Source organism: Lissotriton vulgaris, chromosome 1_1 (genome assembly GCF_964263255.1).
Source record: "Lissotriton vulgaris chromosome 1_1, aLisVul1.2, whole genome shotgun sequence".
Taxonomy (NCBI): Eukaryota; Metazoa; Chordata; class Amphibia; order Caudata; family Salamandridae; genus Lissotriton; species Lissotriton vulgaris.
The window spans coordinates 1,335,532,967-1,335,546,332 of NC_141685.1; the positions used below are offsets into that span (position 1 = coordinate 1,335,532,967).

The following is a 13,366-nucleotide window of genomic DNA, read 5'->3' on the forward strand; positions in this document are numbered from 1 at the left end:
CAGAGGTGGCGCAAGTGAGGAGGGCTTTGGTTAGATCTGTTTGCCTCCGAGAATGCGCAATGTCAGCAGTTTTGCGCGTTGGAGTTTCCAAGGCGGCTCTCTCTCAGTGACCGTTTTTGTCTCAAGTGGAGCTCAGGCCTTCTGTACGCCTTTCTTCCCATACCATTCCTGCCCGAGTTCTCATGAAGATCAAAAAATGACCAGATCCAAGTCATTCTAGTGACTCTGGACTGGGCACAGAGGGGCAGATGTATCTTCATTGCAGTTTGCCTAGAGGCCCATAGGAATGAATGGGAAGACATTCGCAATTTGCGAGTACCCAATAGGTACTCACAAATTGCGTATGCAATTTCAAGGGTGCAAGTGTTCCAAAAGGACACCCTGTTGCACCCCTGAAATATGCATGTGTGCACATGTGGCGCACATACAAGCCCTAAGGGCATGAGAATTGGCCTGTTTACAAACGGGAAAAAGGCTTAATACATCTGGTCCAGAAAGTCTGGTATCCAGAGCTTCTGAACAAGAGCATTCATCCTCTGATCAGGCTGCCCGTTTAGGAGGATCTTCTGTCGCAAAATCAGAGAATGGTCCTCTACCGTAGCCTGCTCACTCTCTGCCTTCTTGCGTGGAGATTGAGCTCCGTCAGTTGACAGCTTTCGACCTTCCTCCTGAAATCTTTAATGCAATTTTGCCAGCCTGGTTTTCCTCTACCAAGATGGTATACTCCTGCCGTTGGCACAAAATTGTGACATAGTGTGCAGAAAAAAACACCGATCCCCTTTCTGCCACCCTTCTTGAAGTCTTACTCTTCATTCTTTCCCTTGCCCAGCAGGGCTCTGCTCTGGGTAATTTTAAGGAATATCTCCTCTTTCTGCCTTCTTGCGGCTGCCTGACCAACCCTCCTTATTTAAATCCCCTATTTTACATAGGTTTTTGAAGGGTCTCGTCCACGTTTACCCCTTCACCATTCATTATGCCTCAATGGGATCTAAGTTTAGTTCTCACTTTTTTGATGTGTGCTGCTTTCAAGACTCTCGACAACTGTCCCCTAAGGCTTTTCAAATTAAAAATAGCTTTCTTGGTGGCCATTACATCTGCCCCGTAGAGTGAGTGAGCTGCTAGCCTTATCATCTAAGCCACCTTAACTCTCAATATATCCTGACAAAGTGGTGCTTTGTACAAGGGCCTCCTTTCTGCCGAAAGTGATCACCCCATTTCAGGTAGGCCAGTCCATAACCCTGCCTACCTTCTATGCTCCTCCACATCCCTCTAAAGAAGAGGAGTGACTCCCTTGTCTGGACCCAAAAAGATCGTAGTAGTTCTACCTTGACTGCACCTGAAAGTTTTGGGTGGATGACTGACTCTTCTTGGGGTATGTTGGTTCGAAGAAGGGTTGGGCAGTGCAGAAGCAAACCATCTCTCGCTGGGTTGTGCTGTGCATCAAAATCTGCTATGCATTGGCCAAAAAAACAACCTCCGGAAGGCTTGCAAGCTGATTACACCAGAGCTACAGCTGCGACCACTGCTTTAGCATGCCAAATTCCGGTCCTGGACATCTGTCAGGCAGCAACAAGGGCTTCACTGCACGCGTTCACCAAACATTACTGTCTAGATAGTCAGGTCAGTAGGGATGGGCAAATCGCCCATTTGGTCCTGCAAGACTTCCTTGTGTGAAATTGGTCCGCAGACCCACCACTGGGGATGGTATTGCTTGAGTATCTATTCTATGATAAGGATTCTGTGGCTGGAAGTCTCTATCAGAGGAGTTGCGGATCCATCACTGACATCGGTTGGTGACAGGCTCCGCAGGGCTTAAAACTTGTCTTTCTGTACGCACACCAGGAGGAAAACAAAAACTCTTGACAAAATGACAAAAAAATATAGTAAAAAAAATGACCGAGGGATAGCTCTTCTGCAGATCAGATCAGCGCTGGCTGGTGTGGAAAGAAAGAACTGACAACACGCCTAGGTGGCACCTATATAGGTTCTGCAGATGTCACTTCCGGAGCGGACGCCTACGACAATGGCGGAGCTGAACAACATCACCTACCTGTGTGCAGGGGTACCGTGCTCAAAAAATCTTCTAGATCCAGTCTTAACAACTGGGTAGATTCTAGGGAAAGGAATCTGCAGCTAGATATTGTGCCTACCAGATAAGGCATTACGGAAGGTAAGGAACTTGTTCTTCTTTGCAGTGTAGTTTGTCTCAGATTTTAGAGGGATGTGTGCCAGGGGAAAAGATCCTGTGGTAAGGTTTTCTGGTGTGGGTGTAGAAGGGATTTTAGCAGGGGATATGTACTCTCCAAGGGGTGGGGTAGGAGAGAGTTGGGAGTATTTATCAATTGTGTTGTTTCAGTTGAAGGGCTGGGTGGAGGTTTTGGTTGAGTGGGCCCACTGTTAGTTGCCTGGAAAGCAACAATTTCGGATATAGGTTTAGTGTGGAGATTAACCCCTTTTCTGAATGGAGAGCAAGTCAACATGTTTGGAGAGAGGGGTCACTTCTGTAATTGTCGATAATGGGACAAGTGGGATAACTTGAGCTCACAACAGCTGCACAGGGTGATTCCTGATAGTCGGGAGTGTTGTGTTCTGGGTTGGCTAATCATTTGTAGCTTTGTGATATTTGGAAGAGAACGCATGAAACACTATAGCTAGTCGGTTTGAGATTTTGGGTTCTAATGTGATATTTTGGTACACCCCTATACACTGAGGTCTTGTTTTCCTGCGCATAGTTCTGTGTATGTGCAGAATCCCTGCAACAAGACCTGACTATTGATTTTTTTAGAGCTAGGGAGGTGGGTGACGGCTGGTCTTCTGGGAGTCACAGCAAAGAGGAAGGTGCACCCTTCCGTGGAGTGGGTTAAGAGATAGGTAGTTAAAAGGCGAAGGTATCCCTTTCTGGAAGCAGTTGGGGAGATGAGTAGCAGATAATAGGCTATGTGATAGTTTTGTGGCCCTAAGACTAAACAGTGTTGCTAAATGGTGATCAAATGTTCTCAGATTGGAATCTGAGGATTGGTTCATGACGGTACTATTGTTAGACCTGTCTGTCAGCTTTAGGGTGGTTATCCCCTAGACATTTTGCATTTTTCCCTCCATTTTTGCTGGAATAATTTGATGTTGGGCTTAAGACTCTGTATACTTTACCACTGCTAACCAGTGTTTAAGTGCTTGTGCTCACTGCCCTAAACCTGGAGAAATTGGCTTACACTTGATTGACATATTTAATTTACTTATAAGCTCCTTGTAGTGTGTAATGCCATATACTCAGGGCCTATAAATCAAATGGTGTCAGTGGGCCTAAAGCACCTATTGTGCCAGTCACGTAATTAGCCCCATAAAACATGTCTTAGGCATGCCATTGATGCCTGAATGCAGTTTAAAACAGCCAACTTGACTTGGCAATATAAACCCCTTGTCAAGCCTTAAACCCTCCTTTTATTGCATATAGCTCCTAGGTAACCCAATAGGGCTGGTTGCATTGTAGCTAAAAGTTGGACATGTACTTTTAAGTTTTACATGTCCTAGTACTGAAACACTTCTAAATTGTTTTTCTCTACTGTGAGGCCTTCCTTTCCCAGAAGATACCTTATTATATTTAGTAGGTTCTAGCGTTTGATTGGAAACAGATGAGCATTTCATGTTTGGTATCTGACATGTAGTTAAAAATCGAAATTTGCCTAGCTTATGTAACGGTAAGTTTCAATTCTATTAAGGACACGGAGGCGAGGATTATGCTATATCTTCCTCCGCTTTATTAACATAAAGACTCCACAGCAGCTTAGGAAAAGATATATAACAGTGAACAAAAATGCTTTAAGGCCTAAAGCATTTGACGGAACGTTCAACAGATCAAAAACAACAACTCCCAAGAGTCTCTTTGTATATTGGCAGTCCATAGTCCTTCCACTCTGTCCATCACCGCTATAAGCCCGGCCTTCTCTTCCTCTTCCTCCTCTTTCTTCGCGCAGATCACGCCTATACCTCATTGATCCTGCTTAGCACCCTCGTTGCCTGTCGAAAAAAGGGAACAGCGTAAGCGAGGTGACCCAGGAATGCAACAATAAGGCGAGGAGCATTCAGTGACTAATACAGTACAGACAATGTAAAGGAAAACGCTTTACTTACTGCCATACGGGTGGGTAGAGACACCACTTGTGTAGCCTGGGTGGGATAATCCTCGCCTCCGTGTCCTTAATAGAATTGAAACTTACCGTTACATAAGCTAGGCAAATTTCGATTCTATGTCAGGACCGGAGGCTTCAGATTATGCTAGTTCAAAGCTTACTTACCACCAACTGGGCCAAATCCACCACAGGCTTAAAATAAAACCTCTTAAAGGTGGAATCCGAGGACCAATCCGCAGCTCGCATTAGATCCTCCAAGCGAGCACCCACCGAGAACGCCTTAGAGGCCATGGCCCCTCTGGCAGAGTGTGCTCCAAAGAGAGTCGTATTGATGCCTGCTTCTTGCATGACCCACCGCACCCACCGAGCAATAGTGGGGGAGGAGACAGCTTTGTGTGGCTTCCGCAGGGCAATCAACAACTGACGTTCGCCCGGGGGGCGCAATTCCAAGGTCAGGTCTTCATATGCTTTGAGGCATTGCACAACACACAACTTAGGAGTGTCTAGAAAAGCTGGATAGGAAATGGATCGTGACGACGTTTTCGTGCGCCGGCCCACGGTAAAAGTGACCCCATCCGGGGAAAAAATGCGTGCAGATATATCCAGCGCGCGCACGTCAGAGACGCGTCTACAAGAAATCAAACATAACAACATGGCCAACTTTGCCGAAAGTTCCTTAAGAGACAGATAGGAATTGGCCGGCCAGGACAGGAACAAGTTCAGAACCAAATTGACGTCCCAAAGGACGGAGTACCTGGGTTCAGGGGGCAACGTGAGACGAATAGCTCGCAGAAGCCGACAAACAAAAGGATGTTCCCCAACCGGGTGGCCATCGATGTTGTCATGGCCTGCCGAAATCGCCGATCGAATAGCATTGATTGTTCTATAGGCCAAGCCCTTGTCGGCTAGGTGAGCCAGGAAATTCAGCACGGGAACGAGGCCCGCGACCAAGGGATCCAAATCCCGTCGTAGACACCAACGCATCCACTTAAGCCAAGCGGATCTGTAGCGCTTCGTCGTACTATCGGCCCATGCCTTGGAGAGCAAGTGCTCAGCATACCCCGAAAGGCCTGGGAGCGACCAGCGTCTCCTGAGAGCCTCCATGCCACGAGGCGGAGAGAGCTCTGCGTGATGAGAGGATGCGGCCCCTGATCCGGATTTGTCAGGAGCAGAGGAAACAGGGGGAGTAGGATTTGAAAATCCCAAGAAAGTTCCAGAAGAACCGGAAACCTCACTTGAGACCTCCAGAGCGGCGTAACCAACACCAACTCCGCTCCCTGGCGGCGTATTTGGGCCGCCGTCCGCACTATCATGGAGAACGGGGGAAACGCAAACGGTCTTTCCCGACTCCAGTCCTGTAGAAAGGCGTCCGTGGCTTCCGCCAGAGGGTCCGGCCTCCAGCTGAAAAAACGCGGCAGCTGAGGGTCGAGACGGGACGCAAACAGGTCCACCGAAAAGGGACCCCAGAGAGTTGGCAACCACCGGAAGACCTCCGGATCCAGTTTCCACTGACTGGCATCCCTGAGGTGCCTGGAGTGCCAATCCGCTACCTGGTTGGCCTGACCCGGTAGATACTCCGCCGTCACCGCAATGTGACGCGACAGGCAATAGTCCCAGAAGTCCTTCGCCAAATCCGCCAAAGCGCGGGAACAAGGACCCCCTAGATGGTTCACATAACGAACCGCCGAAACATTGTCCATCCGTAGAAGGACACAGGCTTTGACCGAATCCTTGGTCCAGCAATGGACTGCGAAGGAGCCCGCCAGGAGCTCCAAACAGTTGATATGCAACCGTTGTTCTTCTGAAGACCAGGCGCCGCCGGTGGAGAAATCCCCGCACCGGGCGCCCCAGCCCGACCTGCTGGCATCGGACTCTATGACTAGATCCGGGGCCGATCCGAAGATCGCCCGACCATTCCATGCCTCCATGTGAGACAGCCACCAAGACATTTCCTCCTTCACTTCTTCCGTGAGAGGAACCCACTGATCGTAGCTCATCCCACGACGTAGGTGTTGCGCTTTCAGACGTTGGAGCGCCCTGTAATGCAGGGGCCCCGGAAAAATCGCTTTGATGGAGGATGACAGAAGTCCCACCACCTTGGCGATATGGCGCAGAGAAGTGCGATCTTTGGCGATCGTCTGCCGAAGCAGGTGTCGTATTTTCGCGACTTTCCGACTCGGCAGGCTCAAGACAGCCTGCACCGAGTCCACCACGAAACCCAGGAAGACAATCTTCTGAGTGGGGACCAAAACCGATTTGGAGCCGTTGATTACGAACCCCAGTTTCTGACGGAGGTGCACGGCCTGCCGAAGCTGGCCCGCCAACACCTCCGGGCACTGCCCCATGAGGAGAATGTCGTCTAAGTACACCAACATCCGGACCCCTTGACTTCTGAGAAACTCCACTACCCGGTGGAGTACTTTCGTGAAGCACCAGGGGGCCGACGACAGACCGAACGGCAGTGCGGTGAACTCGAACACCCTGTCGTTCCATATAAACTGAAGGAAACGACGATGCGGGGGATGGATGGGGACGAACAAATAGGCATCCTTGAGATCCAGTCTCACCATCCAATCCCGAGGGAGGAGTACGTCTCGAAGGAGGTGGATACCCTCCATCTTGAAATGTCGATAGATCAACCACCCGTTGAATTCTTTGAGATTGATCACAGGTCTTTTGCCCCCATCTGTCTTGTCCACTAAGAAGACATTGCTGAGGAAACCGTTGGGATGGCGCGTTGATAGGCGGATGGCCCCTTTGCGGAGCAGTTCCGAGACCTCCCCGTCTATCAACCGCGCGTCTGACTCTGAAAACACCATTGGACGTGGGGGCACCGCTTGCGTGGGCTGGTCGTAGAACTCTATGTGGAACCCACGTACGGTTTGCAAGACCCAAGCGTCGGCAGTGAGCAACTCCCACTCCCCGTAAAAGGTTGTCAACCTCCCTCCAATTGGAACTTGATCCAAACAAAGTACACTTACCGGAGGCATTTCCTTGTCCAGAGTTCTTCCTGAACCCTCTGCCGCCGAAGCGCTGCCCTCTGGTGGGGTAGAAGTTGTTAAAGTTGGCTGAGGTCTGGTACTGGCCTCTGCCGGAGCCTTGTCCTTTATTGGTGGCTTGCTGGCCACGGCCGGTCGCGCGGCCCCTACCGCGACCGGCCCCTCCGGAGAAACGTTGGTGAAACACCCGTTTAATGCTGGACTGAGCCTTGTCCAGCGATGTGAACGTGTTCACGAATTTGCCCAGCTCCCTGATAAAGGGCTCGCCAAAGAGGCCTCCCTGGGCTACTGCACCCGCCTCCGACGAGGCCAGATCCCCCAACTTTGGATCCAATTTAATCAAGAGCGAACGCCGTCGTTCAGTAGACAGGGCGCAGTTGGCGTTGCCTAGGAACACGATCACCCTTTGGGCCCAATTAGAAAGCACCTCCGGTGAAATGACGGTGCCATTTGCCTTCGCCTCCTCCGCCATATCGAGGATCTTCGTGGCAGGCCCTACTGCATCCAACAGTTTGTCCTGGCAGGACCGCCAGGACCGATCGATACCCTTCCTGGGGTCTTTCATAAATTTCGCCAAGAAGGTGGCCATTTTGGTGTCCAGCTCAGGGGTCATGGCCACCTTACCCTCCAAAGTGGGTCTAGGGCACTCCCCACGCAGGCAACCCCTTGCCTCCTTCTCCAGCGGCTTGCGCAGCCTGCCCGCTACAAATTTCGCCACCGTCTCCCCCGGTGTCCAAGCCGCGGAGCGCGGGTGGACGATCTCGTCCGGGTCCAGCATGCCCGACTCATCCCGTGGCATTTCCTTGGCCGAGGACGACGGGAGCCAAGAATGGGTCGACTCCCCGTCGTCATCAGTGTCCGGAGAGTCATATACAGGAGAAGCGGGGGCCGTCGACACGTCCCCTGAAGCACCCGGATCCGCCAAGGGGGAAGGGGGCACCGCCGTTGCCTTCGCCAAAAAAGCATCCCGGAGACGCTCAAACGCGCCCCTGTCCACTCCTTGGGCCTCCGAGGACGGGCCTTCCCTGCAGGGCTTCTTCGGTGCGGGCGGCAATCCGCCGGATGTCCCCGGGAGTTCGGGGGCCGGAGTCACATGCGCGGACGCAAGTTTTGCGCATTCCTCCACGATGCGGGCGGAGAGGCGGTCCTCCATAGGCCCTACCACCTCCGTCACGCAGCGGTAAATGGAATTATCCACCGCCTGGTAGAACTCGTCGTCCTGTAGGTAGGAGTAGGGTTCTTCCTCGTACTCTCCTTCCATTTCGAAGCACAGGAGTAACTCCAAAGGCACCCAGAAGGGCGTTAATCGAGACAATTCTCGGATATGGGCAGACCAACTGACTGCGATCACTTTGTGGGCCAACGGACGTGGCAGGTAGGGCTGCACCAACCCCCCAGCGCGCAGACTCTCCTCGCCGGGACCGAGTCTCCGCACCCCTCAAGCGCGCCAAGCCACACACAGTTAATGAGGTGCACAAAATTCACCCGAAGGTGTTTTACGCGGTCAGCGCCGCAATACAGACCCCAATGGGGCGTCAGAAACAGGGAAATACAGACCCGGATCACCAGGTGTCAGAGGGGTACGCAAGGGCTGGCTCCTGCGCAGGCAGACTCCACGGCGCGGCCCCTGTAACTGCGGAGGCGTGCCGAGGAGTCGGCGAGACGCGAGGGCGCCCCCTGGCGGCTTACTTACTCACCGCACACAAATGGGAAAGAAAGATCGCGTAGGAATGATAGAACGTTCCCGCGACCGGGGACTCTGTAATGGAAAAAAAACCATGGGGTGAGTCCCCAACGATCGTACATACAATACAACCAGTAAACTCATAAAGGAAACATGAAAAGCACTTATCTGGCTGCGGGAGCAGCGAAGAAAGAGGAGGAAGAGGAAGAGAAGGCCGGGTTTATAGCGGTGATGGACAGAGTGGAAGGACTATGGACTGCCAATATACAAAGAGACTCTTGGGAGTTGTTGTTTTTGATCTGTTGAACGTTCCGTCAAATGCTTTAGGCCTTAAAGCATTTTTGTTCACTGTTATATATCTTTTCCTAAGCTGCTGTGGAGTCTTTATGTTAATAAAGCGGAGGAAGATATAGCATAATCTGAAGCCACCGGTCCTGACATAGAATCCTCTTTAAGGATAAATTCTGTTTTTTAAAGTATATTCTTGAAAGTGCCACATTTCGAAAGTTGGCATTTTCCTGCTCTCTGACACTTGGTGCCTGCAGCATGACTGGGTGCAGTTGGCAATTAGACTTTGTGAATTACTTCCAGACAGTCACACAATAGAGGGATTAGGTGTGTTGCAATGGGCTATCTGTTGGAAGGATGGGGGGGCTTATCTGAGCGCAGACCCCCTTGCTACTGAATAGGCTGCGCTCTGGCTTCACACAAAGGGCTTGTCACCAGCTTGTCAGCCAGTTTGGAGCCAGGGTAGGGGAGTCAGGAAATCTCAAGCACTTAAAAGAGAAACTTATAGAAACTTATCCTACTTCAGAGAAGGCACCAGGTATAAACAAAGGGTCCTTAGACCCACTCTTCTGTACTCCACAAAATTGCTTTTCTGCACTTGGAAGGACTACTTTTCTGCATGGAGTCTACCTTGAACCCTCAGAGGTCTGCCCTACTGCTTGAGCCCTACTTCTTCACCTGAAACCAGAACTACCAGAGGGACTCCAAGGGCAAGTTACTGGCCTCCTGTTTAGAGCTACAGGGGCATAACAGACTTCCACCATCTTGACCCCGCACCTGCACCCAGCCTGAGTGAGTCCTAAACACCCACACCCCTCCCCACTCCCAGGTGGTTTCCCTCCAGTCCTGGACACTTGGTTGTGGTGCTGATAGTGGCCAGATAGCCAAAATCCAAGACTTGGGAAATTGGGAATTTGTGACAAAAAGCTGCTCTGAGACCTGAGGGAAGACCAGGATCAACCTGCTTGTTGATCCGCCCAAGGTGCCTTACCAATCAGCCTCTCTTTGCAGTACCTTCCACTACGTTCTTCTTTGCCGCAGTAAATCCTGTTCAGAGGTCCTTCTTCAAAGGGGTATCTGGTCTTCTGGAAAGGTCGTTGGCTACAGCCTCCTGACTCATCCCGCTGGAGATTTTCCACTTTCAAAAATTGACGTAGAAATCTTCATGGCAACTTCGTCCAGCAGCTTCTGATGGCAACACTCCTTCCCTGGTAGCCTTGACTGGATGAACTTTACCTTTTCAGAACTTTTCATCAAAAATGTCTTTGAAGTCCGAAAGTAAGCACCGAACGGGCCCAATCCACTTCTTGTATCTGACCTGTACTCCATCTTGGTCTGCGATATTTTTTTACTTTGATCTGGTTTTGTGCGAGTAGATGTCTGCGGTTGGCGCTTTGATTTTTTAAACACTAGTTTGTACTAACATTTTTTTAAATTAATTACGCTGGTTCTTCATATTGGATTTTTGTAACTTTGGGGTCAAATAATAAATTGAAATTGATTCTATTTTTCTAAGTAGGGGTGGAATTTTTCTTGAGTTGTGTTTTCATGTTATTCCTGTTTGAGTGTTGCATAAATATTTTACACATTGCTTTAAGTAAAGCCTGACTGCTTTTGAGCCAAACTACCCAAGGTTAAGCACTGGTTAATTTAGTGACTTTTTTGTGGTATAAACTGTCAGGGATTGTGGCTGTTGCTTGACTAGGGCTAACACCCTTGCCAACCAATTCAATTTCAAGCTTTATTCGACTATTAAAAACAATCACAAAAGCGTACAATATAACACAATACAAACATTATAATAAAACAATAGCTCAGAAATGAAGAATTTAGGAAGATTTAAAACACCAAACTTTTCCTATGAGAAATGGCTTTAAGTAAAAAAAAAAAAAAAACAGGTGTCTGCAGAGTCAAGTGCAAATAACAATTCCATGGCTTGGGTAATAGTATACACTGATAATCTTAAAAACATAGGTCTGAGATAGAGACGGCGAAGATGCATATAGAGTGGACAAATAAGCATAAAGTGCCGAGTACTTTGCCTAGATAAAGTGCCGAGTACTTTGCCAACCAACAACCCAATTTTTCATAGAGATCGACACTTCCGTTATAAAGCTGTTCGGTGGGGCTACAGAGTATTTTTGACCATACATGATTTTATTCAAATTGGGATCGTCCAGTATGTGGAGTTTTTTCCTATTTCTCCACAGAATAGCATTCCAGCAGTGCACCCACCAGCGAGTTGCTCTATTGATTTTACTAAAGCGATCCCGTCATCGCTACTAGGATATTAAGGTGATGTAAAGTGCAGTCCGCTCACAGAAGAACATAGTTCTTGAGTTAGGCTGACGTTGCAAAATAAAAAACTGTTTTCCAGAGCTTTGCCAAGAAAACCTGACCTTGTGACTTCTTGTAGCTCACTGCTTATTCTCGTAATATGCATGGCGGCCTCTGACCGCCGATCCTACGCCAGGGAACATCGGTTCCCTGGTGGGGCCGGCAGTCCGACTGCTTGAGTCTTAATCGGGCGGGCAGACCACCAGTGCGTCGTTGACTTGATCCACTCCTGCGGCGCCCCTGGGACTGCCAGACTCGTAATCTGGCCCTTAATGTTTTAATTATATTTATTTATTACATTTGAGAAGTTATACTTAAGTCTGTTCTGAAATGTTTTAACAAATGTAACCTTTATAGAGGACCTCTATAAAAAACTACTAATTCAAGAAAGAGTCAAACAAACATGCTTTGTTTCTTCCAGACCCTGCGAGCAGCTGGTAAAACCTACATGATCTTCTTTGTGCTGGTTATCTTTGTGGGCTCCTTTTACCTGGTGAACCTTATTCTGGCTGTGGTGGCTATGGCTTATGATGAGCAAAACCAGGCCACGCTGGAGGAAGCTGAGCAGAAGGAGGCAGAGTTCAAAGCTATGTTGGAGCAGCTAAAGAAGCAGCAGGAGGATGCGCAGGTAAATCATTTGCACATTTTTTAATTGACTCTAAAGGCGCAAATGTTTTATTCATGTGGAAATATCTTTTACTTAAATTGGTCTCTGACTATAGAAACAACAAAAGTAATTTCTGATGAATGAACACAAGCAATTCATCCACAAATGAAATAAAGGCAGTATCTCAGAAGAAGTCTTAGAGTGTGGAGCACTTTAGTGAACACTAGAGCTCTGGCATAAGAATTTGCTAGTGGTAAAAGACCTGAAAAGGAAGTAGGACAAAGAGCACTTGTGGCCCTATAGGCTGTAGTATTTCGTTTTATTAAATGGTTCAGTTTGGGCTTGCTCTTTGTGGATATCTTGGAGCTACAAAACAGGTGCCACCTTCACTTGACAACAGCTTGTGAGTACAATTTGGTTTTGTGGGAGCCATCTGCTGATATTGTTTGTGAGAATTGAAAAAAGATGTGGGACAAAGCTTTACTGGCCAGATGTGTGTGTGTGTGTGAGTATATATATATATATATATATATATATATATATATATATATATATATATATATATATATATATATATATATATATATATATATTTATATATCTATATATATATCTGTATCTATACTACTATTATAAAGAGAGAACTTGCACCTTTTGGCCAGGTAAACTCGGGAACCACAGCGCCAATCTACACACCCGATACATCTATGAAAATGTCAGGGTGTGTAGATGGACATAGGCGACATTAAATAAAAAAAAAGGTAAATGAAAAAATTAAAATTTGTAAACAAAGTAGTCCCCTAAAACAAGCGCCGGCCGCGACGTAGCGCTGATCGCGACCTACACGTAACGTAATGACGATATGCGGGGAGGAGCGGTGACTTGCGGCGAGGAGTGGACTTGCTGCGAGGAGTGGCGGTAAGGCAAAGGCAGGCGAGAGGCGGGAGGCAGGCGGCGGGCGGCGGGCGGCGCAAGGCGGTAGGGGTAGGCGGTATGGAACTCCGCATTACCACCTCCAATCCCCCTGGACCGGCGAAGCAGGAGACAGACCACAAACATCTTTCAGGTAATTTTAATTGCAGATCTTCGTGGTACAACCAACCATGACGCGTTTCGGGCTTTGCAGCCCTTGTTCACATGCAAGGAGTAGCTGAATTCAGTAGTTTTTAAAGTGCATTTAGCTCCGCCTGCTACCCGCCTCCTAGAAAGGTCATGTGGCCTGCCAACATCGACAACAGACTAAATTCGCCTGTGTCCAATGTTAGAAAGCATTGTCGTTTTTATATATACATATTGCACAAAATTAAAGCATTTATAAGTAAAA

General features: G+C 48.6%; 1 protein-coding gene across 2 annotated transcripts in view; it reads left to right on the top strand.

The window, feature by feature from the left end:
* Positions 1–13,366, top strand: part of SCN8A (sodium voltage-gated channel alpha subunit 8) — a 671,454-nt gene that overhangs the window by 338,882 nt on the left and 319,206 nt on the right. For both annotated transcript variants that reach the window (XM_086966390.1, XM_086966401.1), the window contains exon 10: positions 11,857–12,063. In XM_086966390.1, the coding sequence (XP_086822516.1) occupies positions 11,857–12,063 (207 nt within the window). The remainder of the gene's footprint in view (positions 1–11,856; positions 12,064–13,366) is intronic.